Below are 26,596 nucleotides of genomic sequence, written 5' to 3' on the forward strand. Positions count from 1 at the left end.
CATCCCTTACCCTGCGCTTACTCAGACTGCGGCACTCTTTTAATGACTATTAATGAAGGCAGTCACAGGAATGCAGGCTGCTCTTTAGCCAGCGCTCACTATGAACCAGGCCCCTGATATCCTTCATCTCAGGCGAGCCTCATCACAACCCTGCAAGGCAGCTTTTCCCCACTCTCAATTCTGGAAGAAGAAACCACCGCCACAGAGAGAAAAATGATGCCAAGGTCACAGAGATACAAAGTGACAAAGTTGGAAGCTAGGGATCTGGTACCTTTCCCAGCCACCATCCCACACATCAGCCTTGAAGCCACAGTGTCTCCTCCCTACAGGCAGCAGAGACACTCCCGGTTGTCACTGGGGGGTGTGTGGAGGTGGGGGGTCTTACTTCCCATTTCCCCAAGTGTGGAGAGTCTATCTGGATACCTCTAGTGTGCCCAATCCTGGCTCTCTCTGCTGCTATTACAAGCAGAAGAAGTGCAGCCTTATAGTTAATCAGCATCAGCAACAGCAACATAGATGCCACCCTGGCTTGGTGATACCCAGTGGACCAAGCTCTCTATACCTAGGCCTGCAGAAACCATTTAACTTCCCCAATTCACTATAATTGATCTTTTCTCTCTCTCTCTCTCTCTCTCTCTCTCTCTCTCTCTCTCTCAATAAATAAAAGCCCTGATGAGATAAAAGCAATTCACCTAATTCACCTGAGGTTTAAAAAAAAAAAGTTAAAATTTTTGATAAATAAGTTAACGGCGTGAACAAAATACACTTTGCCCTAAGTGGATCCACCTAGAACTTTCTGTTTTCAGGGCTCCATTTTGCCTTCTCTTAGTCTCCACCCTATCTTTAAGGACAGAATGTTCAATGCAGGAGAGAGATAGCAAGGAGAAACTACTTCTTCCTAGTCAAAGGAGACAGGAGGCTCTGACACAAACCTCTTAGATGGGTTTGTGGTCCTGTCCCCACAAATCCCTTAGAGGAGTCGTCACCAGGAAACTCAAACTGAATGTGCTGAGGGGAGGGGGTGGAAGGGGAGAGAGTCTGCTGCTCTGAGAGGCAAGCGCTTCCAGAGAGAGGTAGTAAATATTTCATGGCACCTTCCAGCTCCTTGTGACTCAAGTGACCCCGTGACATTTCAGAACCCGGGGGCTGGAGAATCGTCTCCACTTAATGGCTGAGACATGGAAGAGGTCGTTGAAAGGTTCTGGGGCTTGGACAAAGGCCTCTGCCAGCAAATGTTGCAAATGTAGGGAGCAATGGTCCTTTTGCCAGATCACTGGCAAACTGACTAATCAGCCTGATGACTGGGCACCTTCCAAACGGCTGGGTCGAGAGCTCCAAAACAGCCCCAAATCCTAACTCTTCCCACCACTCGCTTCCTAGTGTACCACCAATGCCCCGGGAAAGTAGGTGTTCAAGAAATGCTTAGTAACTGAGTGAATTGCAGCTCCCCACTCACAACACAGCATTTGAATGACAACCCAGTCCAGACCCACAAATCACTCCTAACACGCTTAGGCTCCTTGGAGCACACAAACCACTGCAGTGAGCATCTCCCTTGGCACGTAGCCAGGCTCTCGCCCTCTCCCTCTCTCTCGCAGGGCCCTGCGTCCAAACCTCTACTCCTGAGCACCGCTAACAGGGCTCCCTGCAGGAACAAAGCCGTGTGCCTGCTGGCCCCGTCACACCATCACAGCGGTCCCGGTGCAACCCGAATCCACGTGCAGCTGCCTTCATGACAGAGCCCCGCCTGCATTAACCACTGCAGAGTAGTATTTTGAAAAGAAGCGAGCAGTTCTGAAGCAAAAAACACACGCGGCCTCCTGATCCCCGCACAGCCAGCGGGAGCTTGAGGTGGTTATCTTTGCGATAGATCCTACCAAAGAAACACTTAGACCCCTGTGTCTGAAACTATGCCAGCCTTTTGATTGCGCCTCTGCAGAACTGACTCCCTGAGTTTGATTCAATTACAGTCTCCCAACTAGAGGAAATCTTGGCTTTGCTCAGAAGTTCACGGGTTCCTGTCTCTCCTGCGACACAATACCACAATGTAGCCTTGAGCTGTTTGTAAATGCCCCGCTGACTGGAATCCTTGCGGGCAAAGGCGTGCGAGGGACAAAAATGAGTCACCAATGACCTCTTAGTGGCCTTCCTAACCCTAAAAGGCACACCAACCCAGGCTTGGATTTTCTGGGTCTTATCCCACAATTGCCTAACTGCCATTCAGATAGCATCCCTGGAATACCATCTTCCTTGAAAACACTCTCAAGTTCTAGATGGAGCCGTAGCTCTGGACAGACCCTTCATGCCTGTCCAGACATCTCTTCTCCTCCCCATTTTTCCAATCCCCTAACTTTCCCAGACCTTTGAGGACACTCTAAGTCACGGCTAGTATAAATCATCCACAAGCAACTCGCTGTACTCCCAGGCCCTCCCCCTTTGCCGCTCAGACTCCAAGCCCTTCGCTCCTCTGGGTCGCCAGAGGCCAGAGAGAGGAGAAGGTTGGCGCCGCCTGCTCCAAGCGCTGCTCACGACCCTGGAAAATCTCCCGGAGGATTGCGGAGGTCGCTCTTGCAGGTGCGAGGCAGGCTCAGCTGAGCGGCGCCCAGGAAGAGGCCCGAAGTGTGGACAGCGCACAGGGTGCTGAATCAGACACGGGGGTGGCGGAGCGCCAGGGCCGCGGGAGGACAGGATGAGCCAAGGTGCACCCCGACTGGGCAGAGCGAGCAGAACCGGGGACGCGCCGCCGCCGTAGGGTCCCGAGCGCCGGTGCCCGGAGCGCGGGCGAGGGGCGCGGCCCTTACCTGGCCGAAGGCGGAGCTGAGCATGGGGCGCAGCCGGTGGAGGAACGGGTCCGCCTCGGGGGTGCCAGCAGGAGCCGGGTCCCCGCGACCCCGCGATCGCAGGGAGCCCCGTAGACCGAGCGCTGGCGCCAGCCCCCGTTCCTCCCCATCGCGCCCGCGGGCCGGCGGTAGCGTCTCCCGGGGCCTGCAGTGCGCCTGGGGCAGCCCACGCCGGCTCCCGCGCGCGCCCTCGTCCCGCGGCACGGGCCGGCACAGGGGCCTCCGCGAGCTGGGGTCCCCGCACGGTGGAGGCGAGCCGGGGCAGGGACCGGGCAGCCGGCGGCCACGCAGCCCGGGGTCCCGCGCAGAGCTGTGGCGGGGAGCCCGGCTGCCCCCGCTCGCCGCCGCCGCCTTGAGCAGCGACGTCTTGGACTCGCTCTTGGCAATGTGCGAGCTCATCGCGGCGGGGCCCGCGCTCGCATGGCCCGGCGGGGGTGGTGCGGGGCCCCCGGAGGGCAGAGAGCGGGGCGCCCGGCGGGAGCCAAGCCCGAGGACGCGCTGCAGGCGGGCGCCGTCCCCTGGCCGCTTAAATGCGGCCCCGTCGCCGCCGCCCATGTGACAGCGCAGCCTCTGCGCCTGGAGCCTCGAGCTCCCGGCGGCCGGCGCTGCAGATCTGGGGGGGCAGCTGGTTGTCCCCCGAGAGCCCACCCCCGGCTCTCCCGCGGCCCAGGTGCCGCCGCGCCCCGCCCCTCGCCCCGCCCAGCGCTCGGGGAGTCCCGCTTCCGGGCGCCTCTGGTGGCCAAGGGGGCGCTGCGGCACTGAATGTGAGCACGAGGGAAGGGGCTGGCTAACCTCCCCCAAGGAGACTGGCGGAGCCCCTTATCACGCCCAGAGGATCCCTCCATGCCCAGGATCGGCCGGTCGCCCCCCCCTCACCCCAAAGTCAAGCAAGGGTGCACTTTCCAGAGAGAACAACTTTGGCAATAGGACCAAAGGGGTGCAGGACGCTAGAGACTCAGCTAGGATGCAGGCACTCTGTGACACCATCCAGACAAACGCAGGAGCCAGATGACCTGGAAGGATAAAGCTAGGAGTGTATCCATGCCTCGTCCATCCACCTTCCATAGAGTACACCGGACTAGGATTGCCCCGAGCAAGTCAGCCACGGAATTTACAGTTGACACAACAGAAGAGGAGCCAGGTGGCATCTGGCTGCAGCTACCTGTCCCGGAAGTGCCTGGTGGTGGTCAAGTTCCAGGTAGGACACGTTGGCTATGCTTGTTTCTCCATCGAACCACCTCCTGCCCTTCTAGTTGTTAGAGAGAGGACTCCTGCCCTTGGTAAGCATCCAGGAAGTCACACTGTGCTGGTTTCAATCTCAAATCCCAGCTCTGCAGCTTGCCATCTGGGAAGCTTGGGCAAGTGTCATCAGCCTCCCTGAGCCGGTTTCCCCTCTTCAGTGAAATGCAAATGATTCTTCCCAAACTGATTTCGTGGCGACACAAGATTTCCTGGTGCTCAAGAAAGACTCCAGCAGGAGGGAGCTGGCACAGGGCACACACTCATTTAGCAGCTTCTCTCCAGTCTGCACCTCCTGAGGCCCCCTTGTACCAAGGTGCTTAGTAGTAGGGACGTTAAGATTTGGAGGCGAGGGCCTCCCTGTTCTCTGCCCATCCTCTGTCCCTTACAACCTGCTCACTGCTTAGCCTCATTAGGATAGATGGGCAGACTCCCAATATCACGGGGCTTCGAGGAGGACCCTCTTTTTTGCATGGTGTATTTCTACCTATGCATGTGCAAAAAAAGAAAGATCTGGACGTGGTGGCATGGGCCTGCAATTCCAGCATGTGGTAGGTGGAGGAACCAGAATTGCTATAAACTTGAGGCTTCAGAGTAAGACTCTGTTTAACTATTCTAACTCGTGTGTGTGTGTGTGTGTGTGTGTGTGTGTGTGTGTGTTTTGGGGGGGGGATCTGGGTGTGGTGGCACATGTCTGAAATCCCTTGGGAGAAGCAAACAGGAGGGTTAGAATAACGAGTTCCAGGCCAGGCTGGGCTACATGAGACCCTGTCATATAAATAAATAAAGCTGGGCAGTAACGGTGCACACCTTTAATCCCAGCACTTGGGAGGCAGAGACAGGCGGATTTCTGAGTTCCAGGACAGCCAGAGCTATACAGAGAAATTCTGTCTCAAAAAACCAAACCCAAAATAAAAGAGTGTTTGCTTTGGGCTGAAGAGATAGCTCAGCCATTAAGAGCACTGACTGCTCTTCTGAAGGTCCTGAGTTCAAATCCCAGCAACCACATGATGGCTCACAACGATCCATAACAAGATCAGATGCCCTCTCTCTTCTGGTGTGTCTGAAAACAGCTACAGTGTACTCATAATAGATAGATAGATAGATAGATAGATAGATAGATAGATAGATAGATGTAACAGGCAAGGTGTCACATGTCTTTAATTCCAGTGCTCAGAAGACAGAGGCAGGCAGACAGATCTCTATGAGGCTGTCATAGTCTACAGAGTTATAGGCCACTCATGGCTACATAGTGAGACATGTCTCAAAGCAAGCAGGCAAGCACATCAACAAACAAAGACCCAGGATGGCCAGGGAAAGCAATTGCACAGAACAAAAATGATCAAGGAAATGAACCAGCATTTGGGGGATTAAAGACAATGTACACGCAACATAAACCTCAGGAGATGAAGACCTGAGCGGAATCCCTCAGGAGCCGATAAGCAGCAAGGGCTGACTGTAAATCCCGGCTGTGCCTGCCGCTCACCAACCTTCCTGAAGCCTACACACCCCTGAGACAAACCTCTGTCTGCCCGGCCGCCCATTTTGGAAACCCAAAGAAGCTGGTTATCTTGCACACAGTTAGTTATTAACGCAAATGAAATAAATCAGAATTACGCTCACAGGCTAAATGGATGAGACATCTGTATTCACATCCCTGATAATCCTGCGTGTGGGCTGGAATTCCTTTTCATTTGTAACTTTTGTATCCAATACATATGCATGCCACCAGGTGTTGTGCCTTGCATCTGCTGTACAAAGATGTGCCCATTCATTCAATAAATAGTTGTTTGTTCGTTAAGCTGTGCAAGGGTTTGAACTTGGGCCTAGCATATTCTGGGCAACCACTCTGCCAGTGCACTATGCCCCAGACCAGACAGTGCCACTGGGCAGCTATTAGAGGAATTATCTTTGCATATGAAGCAAAAGAATGAGTTATGTCTCCATCTGGGAAAAGATGGATCTGACAGAGCAGAGAGATTCAAATATCTAGAGGAGAAGAGAGCTTGCTGTGTTCAAGAGGCCACCAGACAAGGAGGGCTACAGCGAGCTTGGAGGTGGGGGAAGGGAAGGCAGGGGACAGATACTTAAAGACCTTGAGTCACAGGATTGTTCATAACTATACAGCTCCATCACGGTGGGCGCGAGGGTGCAAATACGGCAGCAGGCAGGCAGGTGTTGCCCCAAAGTACAGGTGAGAGGTGATGAGGTTGGGACTGGGGTGACAGTTGGTGGAGGTATCCGGAAGGGGTGAGATTCATGAGATGTTTCAAGAATGAATGGTAGCCAGGCGTGGTGTCGCAAGCCTTTAATCCCAGCACTTGGGAGGCAGAGGCAGGTGAATTTCTGAGTTCGAGGCCAGCCTGGTCTACAAAGTGAGTTCCAGGACAGCCAGGGCTATACAGAGAAACCCTGCCTCCCCGTCTCAAAACAAAAGAATGAATGGTAAGGTCCAGCCAGGCAGGGTGGCAGGTACCCCAAAATCCCAGCACTCTGGAGGCTGACCTTGGAGGACCTGGGGATCAAGGTCATCCTTGGCCACATAGAGTTCAAGACCAGCCTGAGTTAAGAGAAACCCTGACTCAAAGGCAGACAAACAAGATGTAAGACCCATTCTTTGTTCTTCAGGGATATATATATATATATATAATATCTCAAATCGAGGAGAAAGACTACCGTAGTAATATAAGGGAACCAGGCAATTAGAGAATTACAGGCTGGGTTCTGTGGAAGCCCAAAAGAGAACCTTCAGGGAGCCAGAGAAGGCTGCAGAGAGAAGTGACATTTGAAGGGCAATTGACTGAAGAGGGTCACGGGAAGGTCATTGCACATGAGGAGGTCAGGATGTCACCTATACGGATGCTGAGGGTACTTGGGACAGTGCCTGGCCACTGAGGAGGACGGCATAATAAAGGTTGTGACATAGGCCAGGAAAGGGGCTTGGAGTGTGACATTGGAGAGACTACATCATCCCACAAGCCATGGTGAATCCTTGAAGAAGCTGAGTCTGGGGTGGTGGTGGTGGTGGTGGTGGTGGTGGTGGTGGTGGTGGTGGTGGGAATAATGCTAGCAGAACTGCATTTTTTGTTTGTTTGTTGATTTATTTATTTTATCTATATGAATACACCATTGCTCTCTTCAGACACACCAGAAGAGGGCATCAGATCCCATTACAGATGGTTGTGAGCCACCATGTGGTTGCTGGGAATTGAACTCAGGACCTCTGGAAGAGCAATCAGTACCCTTAACCGCTGAGCCATCTCTCCAGCCCCTGGTTTGTTTGTTTTAAGCAGCCATTTGGGGGGAGTTGACTGGAAAGACAAGAAGACCAGGTCAGTTAGATCAACTAGGTTCACGCGACTAATGGGAGTTAAAGGACAGAGCTTCCTGGTCTTTGTCAGGGCTCATTGGGGTGAAAGGGAGAATGGGGGCAGGGATTCTGTATCGGCAGCTCTGCCTCACTGTCTGTGTAAGGGATAGTGGAGACAGACAGACAGACAGGCCCTGGCAGCTCATGGGCCAGACACCCCACCCACCCACAGTGTCCTCCAAAGCTAGATAAACTGGCATCAGGAGTTACATCACACAGAAGTGAGGTGGAGGAGGAAGAAATCCTAGAGGAGGGTCCAAAGGTTTGGAGTATGAGTTAGGAAAGAATAAGACGCGGGAAGCCTTGATTTGGGAGCCCAGGAAGAGGCTGATCTGAGCATCAAGTGTGACCCAAGCATTGGTGCCTATGGCCTGGACTTCAGTGTGGAGCTCAGGAGGCTAGGTTCATTACCACATAGAAGCAATACAGGATAAGCTGCACTGAGGACAAACAGAACCTACAAAGACAGCAATAGGCTGGTTCTGGCATGATAGGATCACTCTTCCCGAGAGGTAAAAAAAAAAAAAAAAAAAAAAAAGTTGTATTCCAAAAGGCCAATAAAGGGCTGGGGAGGTACCTCAGCCATTAAAGGTCAGCTCACACTTCCAAATGTCAAGTGTTTGGTTCCCAAAGAGGGGGGGAAAAATGTTTTCACTGAGATGCCCAAAACCCAGCCACAACAAAGCACTCACCTATGCCCACTGGGCACCAGGCAATAAATAAATATCATGGGCACCAGGAATAAATATCATGCATTTCCTCATAGATATTGTTTTGATTCTTACATTTAAAAACGTCTGGGGCTGGAGAGATGACTCAGTGGGTAAGAGCACTGACTGCTCTTCCGAGGGTCCTGAGTTCAAATCTCAGCAACAACATGGTGGCTCACAACCATCTGTAGTGAGATCTGACTCCCTCTTCTGGTATATCTGAAGACAGCTATAGTGTACTTATATATAATAATTAATAAATCTTTAAGCCGGGTGGTGGTGGCACACGCCTTTAATCCCAGCACTTGAGAGGCAGAGGCAGGTGGATTTCTGAGTTCGAGGCCAGCCTGGCCTACAAAGTGAGTTCCAGGACAGCCAGGGCTACACAGAGAGACCCTGTCTCAAAAAAACAAAATAAATAAATAAATAAATAAATAAATCTTTCAAAACGTCTATTTATTCCGTGTGTGTGCCTGAAGGTGTGTGCACCACATACATTCAGTAGTCTGCACAAGGAGGTCAGAAGTGGCATCAGGTCCCCTTGAATTGGAGTTTATAGGTGGTTGTTGGCCACCATGTGGGTGCTGGGAATCAAATCTGGGTCCCTCTGCAAGAACAAGCGTTCTTCTTCACTGCTAAGTCATCTCTCCAGCCCCCACAGTTTACTTATTTTATTTGAGGGGAGAGAACACAAGCCAGGATAGCCCACATGGAGGTCAAAGATCAAGCTGAAGGTGACCACCCGTGAGTCCTGGCTGTTGAACTCAGTTTTTCAGGATCAGAGGAGAGTGCTTTTATCCACCTGGCCAACTCACCCTTGGCTTACTTGCTTGCCTCCTTCCTTCCTTCCTTCCTTCCTTCCTTTCTTTCTTTCTTTCTTTCTTTCTTCCTTTCTTTCTTTCTTCTTTTCTTCCTTCCTTTCAAGAGATTTATTTATTTATTTATTTATTTATTTATTTATTTATTTTAGTATGTGAGTACACTGTAGCTGTACAGATGGTTGTGAGCCTTCATGTGGTTGCTGGGAATTGAATTTTAGGACCTCTGCTCACTCTGGTTGTCCCCACTCGCTCAGTCCCTGCTCACTCTGGCCCAAAGATTCATTTATTATTATACATAAGCACACTGTAGTTGTCTTCAGACACACCAGAAGAGAGCATCAGATCCCATTACAGGTAGTTGTGAGCCACCATGTGGTTGCTGAGATTTGAACTCAGGACTTTTGGAGGAGTAGTCAGTGCTCTTCCCCGCTGAGCCATCTCGCCAGCCCCCTTCCTTTGTTTCAATACAGCATCTCACCATAGGCAAGTTGGCCTGTTATTCCCTGAATTATAGCCCAGCCTGCTCTCAAACTTGTAGAAACCCCCCTGCCTCAGCCTCCAGAGAGCTGGGATTACAGTCAAGAACCACACTACAGTTAGCTTCTTCATGGATTAAAAAAATATATATATCTAACAGGCAAGTAATGTAGATTTAATAAGAAATTGAGCTCAGATTTAGGGAAGCCGCAGACATATTGTCATGGCATAGGAAAGTGTGGGTGTACAAATAAAGAGAAGATGACTTACCTCACCCATGGGGAGGTGAAATGAAAATGTCGTTACTATGAAGTACCCTACCATGTAGAAATCATTTTCTTTTTTCTTTTTTCTTTCTTTTTTTTGGTTTTTTTTTTTGAGACAGGGTTTCTCTGTGTAGCTCTGGCTGTCCTGGAACTCACTCTGTAGACCAGGCTGGCCTCAAACTCAGAAATCCGCCTGCCTCTGCCTCCCAAGTGCTGGGATTAAAGGCGTATGCAACCATGCCTGGCCCCTCTCCAGCTTTCAAAGTACTTTCCCATGAGGCCTTGCGTACTCCTTTAGGTGTTACCGTGTTATAACTGTTAACTGATTACATGTTGCTCTGCCATTTGACTGTGAGACCCACCAGGTGAGAAATGTGCAGAAGGAAAACTGCTTTAGGACTTCTGGAAAGAAACATCCTCACCATGCAAGGGCACTGAGACAGGGGAGAGAGGGGCAGGACCATGGCATCCATAGAGAAGAATTGCGTTTGGCGACTCAAGAAAACTTGCAAAGGAGTTTGGCAGGGAGAAGGCCCCATTTCCCGATGTGGTCATGTGCCCATCTCTCTTGGAACACCGCTGTGTGATGACCTGCAGCTAGCCAGTTCCTTCAGAGACGACCAGTGGCTGCTGCTATCTTGCAAGGCTGCCCAGCGCTTACACGGTGGGGCCTGGATTAATTCTCTGGGAGGCCTCATCTCTGCTTGCTTCTTTTCTGTTGTCAGAATCAAATTCTGGTCTTAATCTCCCCCTTGTTTTCAGATCACACAAATCTCTCTGTTAGGTTTCAGAAATCTGGGATTACAAACTGTTCTCAGGACTCTAAGTCCTCTGAGGTCATTTGATGAACACAGGACAATTTTCTCCTGGGAGGCGGAGGGGACGGTCGATGTACTAAATAGAGGATTCCTTCCAAAAATCTGCCATTGGCCATCAGCGTTCATTCCTTAAGAGGATTTCAAGATTTTCCAAGTAAAATGAAAAAGAGCGTGAGGCTATAAGAATGCATATTTGGGTCAAAACCAAATGGCGCATTTAAGGCCAAGCACACCACCATATGTAAATAATTCAATAGAAACCACAAAAAAGCAAGAGAGGTTGAGCAAAAATAATCGATACTGACAAGAACAGACTACTGAAACAGCCTAAGAATATAAACTATGATTTTCTCTTTTTAGTCTTTTTTTGAAATAGGAATTCTCTGTATAGCCCTGGCTGTCCTGGAACTCACTTTGTAGACCAGGCTGGCCTCGAACTCAGAAATCCACCTGCCTCTGCCTCCCAAGTGCTGGGATTAAAGGCGTGTGCCACCACTGCCCGGCTCAAACTATGGTTTTCAAAATGGCGGCATTAGAACTCATTTGTTACATGGATGAAGGAGAGAGAAGCCTGTTTTTTGTTTCCATGCTTAAGGAAAAAAGTCTTACTAAAGAGAGAGGAATTCCGTCACATGCTGAGTATTGATTGCTTTGCTTTCATTATATGTGAGTGTTTGTTTCTGCGTTTATTTATTTATCTTAGGGAGCATGGAGGTCTTTGTGTTTATACACACACACTAGAGGAACCCAGAATGTCATGCACCCAGGGTCGTTCCTTTGGTTGTTCCTTCAAGGGAAGGAATGAAAAACCCATTTTCTGCCCAGAGCTAGGGCAGATGTGCTTTGTAACCTGGCGACTTTTGGTGTTGTTGTTGTTGTTTTATACTTTAAAAAAAAAGATTTAGCCAGGCGTGGTGGCACACGCCCTTAATCCCAGCACTCGGGAGGCAGAGGCAGGCAGATTTCCGAGTTCGAGGCCAGCCTGGTCTACAAAGTGAGTTCCAGGACAGCCAGGGCTATACAGAGAAACCCTGTCTCAAAAACCAAAACCAAACCAAAACAACAACATCAAAAAAAGATTTATTTATTGTTATATCTAAGTACACTGTAGCTGTCTTCAGACACACCAGAAGAGGGCATCAGATCCCATTACAGATGGTTGTGAGCCACCACGTGGTTGCTGGGAATTGAACTCAGGACCTCTGGAAGAGCAGTCAGTGCTCTTAACCACTGAGCCATCGCTCCAGCCCCCTGGTGACTTTTGTATTTCATTTGTATTAGTGTTCTGTCTGTATGTGGGCAGGTGTGAGGGTCTCAGATCCCCTGGAGCTGGAGCCATAGACAGCTGTGAGCTGTTGTGAAGGTATTGGGAATTGAACCTGGGTCCTCTGGAAGAGCAGCCAGTGTTCTCAACTCCCAAGCCATTCTCCATCCCTAACACTCATTTTTAAATCTATTACGTTTATTTATTTAGTGTGTATGTGGTACGCACGAGCATGTGCCATGGTGTAGAGCGGTCAGAGGTCAACTTTCGCGGGCCGGTTCTCTCCACCATGAGTGTCTTGGGAATCAAACAGGTTGTTAAGCTTCTCTGCGGGTAGGTTTACTCTCTGAGCTGTCTTATCAGCTCTCACTAAGGAGTGAGAGAGTAACAAATAAAAAGAATCAAAATGAAAGTGGGGGTGGTAGGGCACACCTGTAAGGCCAGCATTTGGGAGGTAGAAGTGGGAGGATTGATAATCCAAGGTCATCCTTGGCTATATAACAAGTTCAAAGTCAGCCTGAGCTACATGAGAGACCCTGGTTTTTTGTTTTGTTTTGTGTTTTGGGGTTTTTTGTTTTTATTTGTTTGTTGTTTGTTTGTTTGTTTTAGAGACAGGGTTTCTCTGTGTAGCCCTGGCTATCCTGGAACTCACTTTATAGACCAGGCTGGCCTCGAACTCAGAAATCTACCTGCCTCTGCCTCCCAAGTGCTAGGATTAAAGGCGTGCGCCACCACGCCCGGCTCTGTTTTTGTTTTGTTTTGTTTTGTTTTGTTTTGTTTTGTTTTGTTTTGTTTAAGAGCTTTATTGAAAATTCTAATTATTCTTAGGGGTTGCAATGTAGCTCAGTAGGTAGAGTGAGTGCCTAGCATGCACTAAATCCTGGTGGGTTCAGCACCAGCCTATGTAAGTCTGGGTGTCATACTGTGCATGCCTGTAACCCCAACGTCCCTTACGAAGAGGCAGCAGGATCAGGAGTTCAAGATTATCCTTAAATGAAAAAGAATTCATCTCCGATGCGCAGATTCAGTAGAGGATGGATGGTCATTCGAAGACCAGCCTGCCTAGCCGTTTTTCTCCCTCAGACAGACCATTTCCTTTGTATACACAGCCAGGACCCTGAGTGGCCTGTAACGATCGATCAATGGACAGATGACCTTCAGGAACCAGCTACGGTTTGGTTTTTTTTTTTTTTTTTTTTTGTCCTGGTCAGGAGAGTTCTATCCTTTAATCACCGGAAGTTTCCGCCCATGATCAGAGTCAGCCAACATTGCGGTCTGGGAACAGGGCGGTTACATCTGTGGCGCTTGGAGCTGTGCCTGGCCCCGCATCAAGCAGTCCTACTTAGCGGTTCTGCATGGCTTGCAAACAAAGTGGGTTTGGTAACAAAGAAGCCCACGGCACCACACGGAAAAGCAGAGAGCCTTTAAATTTCCCAGAACGGGAGCCTCTCACCAGACTGAAGTAGCCACCAGGTGAGGCACCTGGAGTTCTCCAAGGTGGGTTTACCTCTGGGCAAGGACTATTTCGTATTCAAACTCGCACAAAGCTAAGCGCCTTTGCTTCTGAGAGCCGGCATAAACCGCCGTGCCTCTGCAAGAGCATCCAAATACTGTGCTTCCTTCCGTCTGAGGGCCTAGCTGGGGAGGCTCTCCACCCTACAGAGTCATGCATGACATCATTTTTCCCAAGCAAAGGTGACAGAACTGGTCTAAGGGAACCACCCTATCTAGGGAACAATCATTTCTACGAGGATGTGACTTGCTCTGGGGTACACTTTTGAGATACCATGTCACTGGGCAGATCTCCCTACCCTCTGAGTCTGGGCAGTCCCGTTTCCATCCTCGTTCTAATTTAACAATACAGACTACACAGGGTCCAGGCTGGATGTAGAAGTCTGTAGCTAAAACGGAGGAGGGCTCTTGAGGGGTCGGGGTGGGGTGGGGGAGCCCTTTCGACTTCACTTTCTGTTCTCTCTCTCTCTCTCTCTCTCTCTCTCTCTCTCTCTCTCTTTTAATTTTATCGGCTTTCAGCATTTTCAATTAATCTTGGAATGGTCGCTGGAGGCAAGAAGCCAGCGGCGCCTAAAGGAATGAGAAAGTGCAAACTGATCCAGAGGAAACAAAGGGCAGCGAGGGACCCCACAGCTGAGGCAGACGACACTGTGAGCGGCTCTGTCGGGAGGCTGGCGAGGCGTGCGCGCGCGGGTCTCTGCCTTAGCACCATCTGCCGATTCCTCAAGAGGACACAGAACAGACCAGCGAGCCATGAAGATTCGATTATGTAACGCGGGAGGATTGCTTGTTTTCAAAAGGGAGACAAATGGGAACGAATTGATTTGTTTGTCAAAGTCATGGCCCCAAAGGAGACCAGTCCCCTCCTCTTCCTGGAGGATTCATCAAGGAAGGGGAGTGATTTCACAGGCTCAGAAAAAAGGAGCCCAGGACTCACAGAGTCAGCTCAGATGGTAACAGCAGCTCCTGGGCCGCAACGCGGTGAGCCACGTGGTAGAAGAAAAGAACCAACTTCAGCTAACAGTCCTCTGACCTCCATAAGGGCACATACCCACCCGCCGCGAAATAAATCCATGCAAAACCATAATTCACTCCATTCATAAAAACGAGTCTATTTCCAAAATTGTGCTGGCAAACCTTTCTGGCTTCTCTGCTTGAGAAATGACCATTCCGCCGGTACCCAAAGGGCACAGCCATAGAATGGAACATAATTGGCACCCCCAACCCCAGCTTCAGAACCTGCCTGCTCTGTCTGACCTCTCTCGCTTGCTTTTAGGGAAGTAACATCTGATCTCAGAACCAGTGGGGGTCATCTTACTATTTCTATTCTGAACTCTAGAAAGTGCTTTAGAGGCTAGGGGATCTCTCTCTCTCTCTCTCTCTCTCTCTCTGTGTGTGTGTGTGTGTGTGTGTGTGTGTGTGTGTGTGTTAGTGTGTGTTAGTTGGTCCTTCCCTTCTACCATGTGTCAGGGCACCAGCAACCAAACTCTGGTCAGCAATAGCTATCACCTATGGCGACATCTTGGTACCCTCTCACTTTCCTATTCTTCTTCATACTATTCTGTCCTCGGTTTTGCTCCCTTGCCCTCCCTCGCCCTCCGGCTCTTGGGAGCAGCAGAAGACAGAGCAGAGGATAAAGGTAGTGGTTCAGTATCCCCAGCTCCTTCCCTGCCTCGGGTTGGCAGAGTCTTTGGATAGAAGGTTGCCCCCTCTTCAAAGGAGCCTGGCCACTCGGGAGGCAGAGGCAGGCAGATTTCTGAGTTCGAGGCTAGCCTGGTGTACAGAGTGAGTACCAGGACAGCCAGGGCTACACAGAGAAACCCTGTCTCGAAAGAAAGAAAGAAAGAAAGAAAGAAAGAAAGAAAGAAAGAAAGAAAGAAAGAAAGAAAGAAAGAAAGGAAGGAAGGAAGGAAGGAAGGAAGAAAGAAAGAAAGAAAGAAAGAAAGAAAGAAAGAAAGAAAGAAAGAAAGAAAGAAAGAAAGAAAGAAAGAAAGAAAAGAGCCTGGCTCCCAGAATCCTCCCTTTCTGGGTTCTGTAACTTCCTCCTCCGCTGTCACATCTTCGAGCGGTGGCAGGCTCTTTCTACCTCCTTGAACATTGTATCAATCATACGGTTTCCTTGTGCCCTCCCAAAACCTTGTAAATCGTCCCTTTATTAAATCCTCCTCTGATAGTCTAATTTGAGCATGCCATCTGTGTCTTCAATAGACCCTGCGTGACACACCCACCAGGTCACATCAGTATGTGCTAGACCCTGCACCGCGCTAAACAAACAGAACCAACAATACGGCAGGCTACGGCTTCCCGTTGCCAGTCTCTGCATTTACCTTTTCCCAAAGCAATGATAACAACGTAAGGAGAAAGTCTAAATCCTCTTTACAACATAATTGTGCAGTGGAGTTTGTATGAGCTAAATATAATTCTGAGAACAAGCTTTTCCGTGCCATCAGAATTCATGTTAGCACAACTATAAAGAGAAAACTCCAGAACTGATGCCCTGGAGTCGAGAATTAACAGAAAATATATTCCACTATGTAAATCAATCCAGCAAATAATCCTGAGTCCGTGTGGCCAGCGAGTTTTGCGAGGAACAACAGACATGAGCTGAGTAGGACTGGGGTTTTATTTTTATGAAATAAATGTACTTTCAAAAAAGGTGAATTTGGGGGCTGGAGAGATGGCTCAGCGGTTAAGAGCACTGACTGCTCTTCCGAAGGTCCTGAGTTCAAATCCCAGCAGCCACATGGTGGCTCACAATCATCAGTAATGGGATCTGATGCCCTCTTCTGGTGTGTCTGAAGACAGCGACAGTGTACTTACATATAATAATAAATCCTTGGGCCGGAGCAAGCAGGTTTGAGAACTGGTTGGGCAACATAGTGAGAGCCTCTGTTTCAAAAGGTTAGAACCAAAAAATGTTGGGGCTAGAGAGATGGCTCATCGTGAGGAAGCTTGCAGAAGATCCAAGTTCATGTCCCGGCACCTATGTTGGATGGCTCACGATACCCTATACCACCAGCTCCAGAGGTGTCAGCACCTGTACTCACATGCATGCACACTGTCCATGCACGCAATTTAAAAATAATATTTTGAAAAGTTGAATGCAAATTTCACATCTATAAAGCAAAAGGTATGTTTCCTGGTCAGGAGGAGCTTGCTATTTGTATAATAAGTTAGTAAAACAACAACCTTTTTATTATTATTATTATTAAGATTTATTTAACATATATTAGCATTCTGCTGCTGACACACCAGTAGAGGGCGCCAGATCCCATTACAGATGGTTGTGAGCCACCATGTGGCTGCTGGGAATTGAGCTCAGGATGGTCTGGAAGAGCAGACAGTGCTCTTAACCGCTGAACCATCTCTCCGGCCCCAAAGAACCCCCTTTTTGATGCCCCGAACCCATCAAATCACGAGGCACATTGACTCATTGTCCTTCTAGTGAAATTTATCCTCAGTCTGCAGGGAGGATGGCTCGCCTTCCGTGCTCCCGAAATAGCAGAAATTATGAAATGGAATTTAGAGGAAAAGATAAGGGAATTGCCATTTATAGACCACACAGAAAACGCGAGGCAATTTGCATCTGTTGGGCACATTTAACCCTGAGAATAAACACGTATTCCAACGCTTTCTTATTTTCTACATCTGAAGAAAGAAAACACGCACACACACACATATTCTATTGCTTTCTTATTTTCTACATCTGAAGAAAGAAAACACGCACACACACACATATTCTATTGCTTTCTTATTTTCTACATCTGAAAAAAAAAAAAAACCCTACATAGAAAAAAAAAGTCATCATGGCAATCAGCTTTTTTCCAACCAGAAAACGAAGTGAAAACGTTATCCGGTGATGTAGGATTATAGCGCTCACAGCCACAGCTTCGGTGGCTTCCTACTGCTCTTGGGATCGAGTCCAGATTCCTCCACACAGCCGGGCTCCTCTGAGCAGTCTTACTCTCAGTCCTCCCTGCCGCTGCTGCCTGGAAGGCCTTTAGGGGTGCCTGGTCCTGCTGCCAGCTCGCCCCGCCCCCCGCCCGCCGCGCCCCCCCCCCCCCCCCCGCTACCCCTCCCCTCAATGACCTCAAACCCATCCCTAGCATCTACACAAAGTTTACACTTCCCCGGGGGGCGGGGGTGGGGGGTGGGGGATGTCTGTCTCCCCAGCTGGGCCCATAGCACGGGCTTCTTAATGCCAAACATCAGAGAAGGGAGGGCCTGCAGCTTGGCCTGGTGCTGGTCGTTTGCCACCCTTTCCCTTCTTGGTCCTGTTTGTTCCTTCTGGCCCCAGGAGGGCACCCTGCCCTGCCTCTTGTAAATATAGGGGCAGTCTAAACCAGGTAGGGTGGTATACTCATATAATCCCAGCACTGGGGAGAAGGCAGGGATGTCAGATCCAAGGTCACCCTGGGCCACAAGAGTGAATTTAAGGCCAACCTGGGCTACTTAAGAGCCTATCTCAAAACAAAAACAAAAACATTGTTTTAAATAAACCACGGGGAAGTCAACAGAGCTTTCCCAGAGCTTCTGGAAGCTCTGCTCTCTGCCTCTTCCTCCCCCTCACACATATGCTAGCAGTGGATCCAGGGTTGGGAGTTCCCACTGAGGTCCCAAGGACAGTGGGAGGTCCCTCAGGCCTCGTCACCTGCAGATTCGCAGCCTGATGTGAGCACCTGGTCCTGTGACTGCGATCAGGCCCAAGAGCCTTTGTGTTCTTTTGGACTTATCCAAAGGTTGGAGTTAGGATAACGACTCAAATTTCTCAGCTTTTCAAATGTCTATGCACTCTGAGACCCATCTTTTTTTTTAAATTAGGTATTGTCCTCATTTACATTTCAAATGCTATCCCAAAAGTCCCCCATACCCACCCACCCACTCCCACTTTTTGGCCCTGGTGTTCCCCTGTACTGGGGCATACAAAGTTTGCAAGTCCAATGGGCCTCTCTTTCCAGTGATGGCCGACTAGGCCATCTTTTGATACATATGCAGCTAGAGTCAAGAGCTCTGGGGTACTGGTTAGTTCATATTGTTGTTCCATCTATAGGGTTGCAGATCCCTTTAGCTCCTTGGGTACTTTCTCTAGCTCCTCCATTGGGGGTCCTGTGATCCATCCAATAGCTGACTGTGAGCATCCACTATGTGTTTGCTAGGCCCCGGCATAGTCTCACAAGAGACAGCTATATCAGGGTCCTTTCAGCAAAATCTTGCTAGTGTATGCAATGGTGTCAGCATTTGGAAGCTGATTATGGGATGGGTCCCCTGATATGGCAATCACTAGATGATGGTCCATCCTTTCGTCACAGCTCCAAATTTTGTCTCTGTAACTCCTGAGACCCATCTTTATATTTCAAAAGTAGTGTTCCGGTCTCGGGCAATGGCTTAGTTGGTAAAGGGTTTGCCCCAAAAGCACAGGAACCTGACTTGATCCCCCAGGGTTCACATAAAACCAAAAACGAACAAACAAACAAACAAACAAACAAACCCCCCAAACCTGGGTATTGTGCATCCATCCTTGTAACCCCAGTACTGGGAGGTAGAGTCAGGTAGATCCCTGAGGCGCACTGGCCAGTGAGGCCAGCCAAACCAGTGAGCTGCAGGTCACCGAGAGACCCTGCCTCAGAAAACAAGATGGTACCCGAGGAGTCACACCGCCCAAGGAATAGGAGGACCTTTCTCTTCTACACGCATACCTATACACACTTGAGTGTGCACACCTGTACACACACACACACAAACACCCGCACACATACAAACACATGCAAACACCTACACATACAAACACCTGTCTTTAAAAACAAGAAAAGAGAGGAAACTACACCGACTGCCACCAGTTACTTATAAATATTAACTTTTTTCTTTAAATATTAACTTTTAAAAATTATTTTTATTTCACCTGGCAATGGTGCTGCATGCCTTTAATCCCAGCACTCCTGAGGCAGAAGCAGGAGGATATCTGTGAGTTCAAGGCCAGCCTGGTTTACAAAATGGGTTCCAGTACAGCCAGAGATACAGAGAGACCCTGTTTCAAAAATAGTTTTTTAAAAAAATTGATAACAATATTATTATTATTATTATTTATTATTATTATTATTATCATAGTTGAACTGCTATCAAGGAAGACATCAGATGTTGACCTCTATAAGCAGGTTCATCTGTACACACAAACACACACACATACATACATACATACATACACACATATCACAGATATATGCATAAACATGTACATATATTAATATATATTTAATATACATACATGTACATAAAAATTTTTAAAGATAAATAGGGTTTGAAGTGATTGCTCTGTGGTTTCAGAGGACCCCCCATTCAATCCCCAGCTCCCCCAGGGCAGCTCACAATTGGCTATAACTCCAGACCCAGGGGTCCGGTGCCCTCTTTTGGCTGCTGAGGGAACTGCATGCAGGTGAAACCCATAGGCAGTTGTGGAGACTAAGGGAATGGGATCTGGGTACCTTGCATGGTGGAATGTGAGGCAGGATTGGGGGGGGGGGGCTCATGGAAATGCTGCTGACTGCATGAAAGCCTCTGCCTCTGGAGGTGGTGATGTGTTCCTAAGAGAAATGAAGAGTCCATTGAAGAAAAAGATGAGGAGGGGAGTAGAGGGTCCCAGGACAGAAGGAGGCCAAAGAGGCATAGACACCATAAAGACTTTGGCTCCACATCTGGATATAGTAGAGTGCACCTTTAATCCCAGCACTGGGGAAGCAGAGGCAAGAGGATCGCTGTGAGTTCAAGGCCAGCCTGGACTATACTGTGAGAACTTTCCTAAAACAGAAAGCAAGTCTTTGGCTTCAAATAAGATAGAAGGCTGGGATAGAGAACAGACATAACCCAGCCAAGTAAAAAGGGCAGATGCTATTCCAGCCATCCACCCATCCATTCATCCACCCATCCATTCATCCATCTATACCACTTAGAAGCCAACTGCCCTGGTGCACAGGACACCCCAGAGAGACCCTAGGCAGTTGAGTGGTGTGTGTGTGTGTGTGTGTGTGTGTGTGTGTGTGTGTGTGTGCTAACTACAAAGCCCAGAACAGAAACAGAAGGATTCTAAGCCTTGACCTTCCTCTTGCCCACACTTCCCTGAAGCCAGGGAGAATGGCCCCAGGCAGCTGCAGGGCTCTGCACTCGGAAGGCTTTGGATACCTGAGTGTTATAAATAGCATCCCCTGTAGCGGGAAGGAATTGAGAGGCTTGGTGAGTCAGTACAGCAGAAACACACACACACACACATACACACACACATATGCACAGACACATAATGCACATACATGCACACACACATACACACACGTGCACACAGATATACACACACGTACATGTGCACACACACACACACACACACACACACACACACACACGGGCACACACAGCCCTCTCACCTGAGTCTGTCTGCAATACCATTCTTCTTGGGTACCCCATCTGAGACACCCCCTCCTTACAACTTAACTAAGCCAGGGACTCTGCTTCTATGACCCCTCCCCTCCTGCCAGGTCCCATCTTTTGGAGCGCCAGGAAGCCCACTGTCTCATTAGATCAGAGGCACCGGGTTATATAATGTTTCAACTCAGATTCTATAGCTGGTCCTACCTGGGTGTCAGGCCCAACTCTTTGATGTGTGTGTGTGTGTGTGTGTGTGTGTGTGTGTGTGTGTGTGTATCTAATCTATGTGTGTGTGTCTGTGTGCCTGTGTATCAGTATCTAAGTCTATGTGTGTCTGTGTGTGTGTGTATGTCTGTGTGTATCTAATCTATGTGTGTGTGCCTATGTGTCTGTGAGTGTGTGTTATCTAATCTATTGTGTATGCCTCTGTGTGTGTGTGTGTCTGCATGCACATGCATGTATGTGTCTGTGTCTAAGTCTGTGGGTGTGTCTGTGTGTGTATCTCTGTGTGTGTGTGTGTGTGTGTGTATGCGTGTGCATACACTCACATCACAGAGCACGTGTACAGGTAAGAGGATAGTTTTCAGGAGTCAATTCTCTCCTTCTACCATGTATGTTCATGGATCAACCCCAGGCCCTCAGGCTTGGTGGTAAACACCTTTGGTGGCTGAGCCATCCCAGAAGCCCAAGCTCTGCCAATTCCTGTGACCCTATTACCTTCACTCATGAGAGCCTCATTCATAAAATGGAGATGATGATGATGGTGGTGGTGGTGGTGGTGGTGCTGATGGTAACCTTACCTACTCTAAGGAATTGTATGAAGAGTCAGAATCCAGTGCCCAGCTCTAACTATGGCAGCTACAGCCCCTGTGCTCAACGCTCCACTGTCCTATAATCCAGAATGACAAGAAGAATGGCTTCCCTTGGTCTGACCACACCTGCCGTGACCTTGAAGCCTGAAATCCTGACCTCTAATGTCTCCAGCCTTTGCAAATGAGTTTCACCATCCGTCATAAACAGGAACCCCGGAAACACAGTCCGGGAGAGAACCATGTGGCTTGTCCAAGGCCACACTGTACCCCATATGGTAGAATCTGTCTTCGGCAGAAAGACTGTCATTTTGCCAGAGGCCCAAGGACAAAAGCAGATGCTGTGTGTGGAAGCAAAAGAATCGAGCACACAGGGAGCCGGTGTTTTCTGCTTGTCTAGTTAGCTCCTGGGGGGAGATACTACCTGCTACCCTCCTATGCCTGGCAACACAACCCGCCCCCACCTAGCCCCCCAAGATCAGGTTTTCTTGTTTTATTTTTAAACAGGATCTCATGTAGCCCAGGCTGGCCTTGAACTCACTACACAGATGAGGATGACTTACAACCTCTGATCCTCCTGCCTCCACCATCCAGATCCCCGGGGACAGGAATGATGGGTGTGTGCAGCCTTGCTGGGCTTGTGTGGTAACGGGGATAGAAACTTGATAGGCAGGCAAGCACTTTACCAACTGAGCTACACCCCCAGCCTGCTCATAAAGATGACTAATTCAGGCACACTACCTCACGCCTTTAATCCCAGTGCTTAGCAGACAGAATCTGGAGTTTAAGGCACATGGTGAGACCTTGTCTCAAATCAAAAAAAAAAAAAAAAAAAAAGCTTATCGTTTCTTTACATTTTTAGGTTTATGTTTATGATGTGTACAAGTGTGTCTGTGCATGTCTAGGTGAACGCAGATGCCCTCAGAGGCCAGGGGTGGCAGCGTCATTCCCCTGGAACTGGGGTCCTGAGGTGCCGGGTGGGTGCTGGGAACCGAACTGGAGCCTTCTGCAGAAGCTCTGGAAGCTGATTCACCATCTCTCCAGCCCCCATCTCTCTATCTGGTGCACTGCTGTCTTCCTCTTATTAAACTGTGTTCATTATTCATGAGAGTGGGGTGTGCGTGCCCAGGGTGCACATGGAGGTCAGAGGACAGCTGGCAGGAGTGTGTTCTCTCCACGCGTGGCGTCCCAAGGACCTGCCTCAGATCCTTAGATGTGGTAGCAGTGGCTTTACCTGCCGAGCCCCCTCTTGATCATGCATGTTTGTTCTCTCTCTCTTCTTTCTTTCTTCCTTCCTTTCTTTCTTTCTTTCTTTCTTTCTTTCTTTCTTTCTTTCTTCCTTCCTTCCTTCCTTCCTTACTTCCTTCCTTCCCTTCCTTCTTTCTTTTTCTTTCTTTCCTTCTTTCTTTCTCTTTCTTCTTCCTTTCTTTTTCTTCCCTTTTTTCTCTTTTTTCCTTCCTTCCTTCTTCCTCTTTCTTTCTTTCTTTCTTTCTTTCTTTCTTTCTTTCTTTCTTTCTTTCTCTCTTTTTCTTTCTCTTTCTTTCTTTCTTTCTTTCTTTCTTTCTTTCTTTCTTTCTTTCTTTCTTTCTTTCTTTCTTTCTAGACAGAGTGTCTCTCTATGCAGCCCTGGCTGTCCTGGAACTCCCTGTGTAGACCAGGCTGGCCTCCAACTCACAGAGATCTGCCTGCTTCTGACTCCTGAGTGCTGGGATTAAGGTTGTGTGCCACCCAGCCTGCCCCGTGTATATTATTTAAGGAGAAATGTTTAGGTAAGATTTTGGCCTCCCTGGTCCCTACACCCTTTGCTGTTCCAGGGTTGCTCATGGAGCCCCTTAAAATTCCTCCCATGGTATGACAGGCCATGCATTCAGGTTGCCTGACAAACTTGGGTTCTTACCTGGATCTGTCATTTCCTGTGTGACCTTGGGCTAGACCCTTGGTCTCTCTAAATACTAAGTAATCTCTCTTATGTTCCACAGGACCCAGCACTATGTAGTAGGTGACTACAGCCTCTGTCTTTGGGGAACTTTTATTTTGGTGGGGGGGTTGTGGGGTGTGCACAGACATAGTAAGCAAGCAAGTAATTTCCGAAGGGTTAACCAAAAGTCACGGAACAAGGGAATGTGATCCACACTTCAGAGGAGAGAGGTGGTTTCTTTTTGAATAGGGTGATCAGAAAGAAAGTGACATTCCAGGCAGGGCATGGTGGTGTACACCTTCAATCCCGGCATACTGAGGCAGAAGATACTGAGGCAGAAGTGGCTGGATCTCTGTGGATTTGAGGCCAGCCTGGTCTTTATGGCGAGTTCTAGGATAGCCAGGGCTACATAGAGAGAGGCTTTTGCTCAAAAAAAAAAACAAAAACAAAAACAACAACAACAACAACAACAACAAAAAAACCCAAAACCCAAAAAACAAACAAACAAACAAACAAAAAAAAACAAAACCAAAAAAACAACAAAAGAGAAAGTGCCATTTATTCTGAGTCCTGGCTGAGTGAGTTTGGTGCAGGGAGCCGCGCTGCCAAGAGCAGAGAGGGAAGAGGCGAAGTCAGAGCATGGCCGGGGTTACAGCACACAGCTCCGGATGCGGCAGGGGACCAAGCAGAGAGCATCCAGCCGACGCTCAGGATACAGTAACCGTTAGGTCTGGCAACGCTCCCTGCTCTCCTCCTTCGGGGACCCTCCTGGCTCTCCCCTTACCTCTCCGCCCAGTCTTCACCACCACCATTCCCGGATGGCAGGAAAGGGACCGATCCCAGCAGCCAGGAAGCCCCATCCCCCACTCTCTCCTCCCTCCTGTCTTCCTCCGAACCCTCCCACCGCAGCCCAGTGATTTTCCTGACTCTTCACAAGGCGATTTTATTAAACATCTCGAAAAAATATTCTCTCACTCCCTCTCTCTTTATTTATAAAAATCAACTTAGCACCCTGCTCCTTTGTTCTATTTGGATTCTGGAACAGCCTGGTTTATATTTAGCCGAAATCCCGCTCCTTTCCCCACAGATTCCGGCTCAGTCCCAACTACAGGGGCGCGGAGGGTGGAGGGGGGGGGGCTCAGGGGGTTTGCAGGGTTGCTCCCTGCGGGAGCATCTTTTGCATGCTATCTAGTGATCCCAAGTAAGCCCAGGCTGGGCTAGCTTCTCTGTCATCCCATCACTATCCCATACAGATGTCCTCAAGAAAGAGAGGAGCCGGGCAAAGGGCAAAGGGAATAGAAAGACCGAGCCCCAATCCATAGCCAGGCTCTGAGGGGCAGAAGGTATTTGTGTGCGGGTCGGGGTTCAAGTTCAAACTCTCCTCGTCCCCCCTCCCACCAGGCTTGTCCTCGTCACCCCCACCCATTTGGCTGCTGAGCAGAGTCAGAGGGTGTCAACATGCTTATACGCTTGAGATGGCAAACCCGGACTATCCTACAGGATAGAGCGAGCACCAGGAGCTGCTCCACACAGAAGCCGCTTCTTCCGCAAAGCCCTCCCAGATTGAGCCCCATCTATTCAACTGACACTGAGGTTCCAGAGATAATGAGCCAGGGTCTCCCAAGACCCGGGCTTGAGCAGGAATCCGGAGGTGGACAAAGCCCCAATTGTTTTTCTAAGAATACACTAGGCCTGCTCTCCTTCTAGAGCCAAAGAAGCACTTGGCGCATGGGGACCCCACGCAGAGTCGTGCTTACGGCTGTATCTGGGGGTCAGAGGAGAGCTTCCAACACATGCTTACAAGATTATTTGGCAAGGCCTGGGTTCGATCACCAGTACAACACGGGGCGGTGGCAAATAAATTGGACCGGTGGTTATAAAAAAGGGGAGAAGGAAGGAAGGAAGGAAAAAAGGAAGGAAGGAAGGCAGGCTAGATCCAGATGTAAAGTTGGGTTGGAAAGGGGCTGTATTGGGTATTCTGAAGTAGTGGGAGGGGGCAGTACCGAGTAGCTAGAATTGACACACATTAGATAAGTGAGGATGTCAAACAGTCAGTTAAGAATTTTAATAAAAGCAAAGTAATTCTCACAAAAGAAAATACGCAAGTGGCCAATAATAAAAATGCAAAGATGCTCAAATGTCTCGACGTCAAAGCACAAATTAAAACCACCAGATCCTACCAACAACGTAGAATGCCTACACAGAGGGTAAATATCTTCAGGCACACCCATACAGTGATCAAGTCGTATTCAGGGATAAGAAGGAATGGATGCCTATAGACGGTAAAATGCAGACGAACCTCAAAAGCATGTTTTTACCAGGTGTAGTGGCACATGCCTGCAATCCCAGCACTTGGAAGACTAAGGCAGAAGGATCAGGAGTTCAAAGCCAGCCCTACTATATAGTGAGACTCTGTCTCAAGGAGGGGGAGGGGAGGCGAAGATTAGGGCTGGAGAGACTGTAGCAGTTAATTGTACATGCTGCTCTCACAGAGGACCTGAGTTCAGTTCCCAGCACCAACCCCAGGTAGCTCACTACTGTACCTCCAGTCCCCAGGAACACATCATCTCTGGGCTCCACAGGCATCTGAATTCACATGTGCGTGCACGCACACAAACACCACACACACACACACACACACACACACACACACACACACACACGTACACACACATAAATTTAACACTAAAAGTCAGTCTTTTTAAAAAGAAAATACATGCCCGGGGGTGGTGGCACACGCCTTTTATCCAGCACTTGGGAGGCAGAGGCAGGCGGATTTCTGAGTTCAAGGCCAGCCTGGTCTACAGACTGAGTTCCAGGACAGCCAGGGCTATACAGAGAAACCCCCTGTCTCAAAACAAACAAACAAACAAACAAACAAACAAAGGAGTTCTTAATTCTAAGTATATGCTGGCATGCATGTGTATTCATACGTATCTATACATATAATGAATACTTTCTACTAATCTGTATTTTTGGTTTGCTTGTTTTTCGAGACAGGGTTTCTCTGTAGCCCTGGCTGCCTGGAACTCACTCTGTAGACCAGGCTGGCTTCGAACTCAGAAATCTACCTGCCTCTACCTCCCAAGTGCTGGGATTAAAGACGTATGCCACCACCGCCCAGTTGAATTAAGAACTCTTG

At 49.0% G+C, this 26,596-nt stretch overlaps 1 protein-coding gene and 1 long non-coding RNA gene across 2 annotated transcripts in view; one reads left to right on the top strand and one right to left on the bottom strand.

Annotated features, from left to right (window-relative positions):
- The window catches only part of Cabp1 (calcium binding protein 1), a 25,691-nt gene extending 22,162 nt beyond the window's left edge, over positions 1 to 3,529 (bottom strand). Inside the window, exon 1 of the mRNA NM_001310712.1 lies at positions 2,802 to 3,529. Within this exon, the coding sequence (NP_001297641.1) occupies positions 2,802 to 3,395 (594 nt within the window). The 5' untranslated portion in view covers positions 3,396 to 3,529. The remainder of the gene's footprint in view (positions 1 to 2,801) is intronic.
- Positions 3,486 to 14,404, top strand: Gm35515. Its single transcript, XR_387599.4, has 3 exons — positions 3,486 to 4,038; positions 13,017 to 13,302; positions 13,837 to 14,404. It is a non-coding gene; the product is annotated as a predicted gene, 35515 (long non-coding RNA).
- The last annotated feature ends 12,192 nt before the right edge of the window (positions 14,405 to 26,596 follow it).

This window comes from Mus musculus, chromosome 5 (assembly GCF_000001635.26).
Source record: "Mus musculus strain C57BL/6J chromosome 5, GRCm38.p6 C57BL/6J".
NCBI classification, from domain to species: Eukaryota; Metazoa; Chordata; class Mammalia; order Rodentia; family Muridae; genus Mus; species Mus musculus.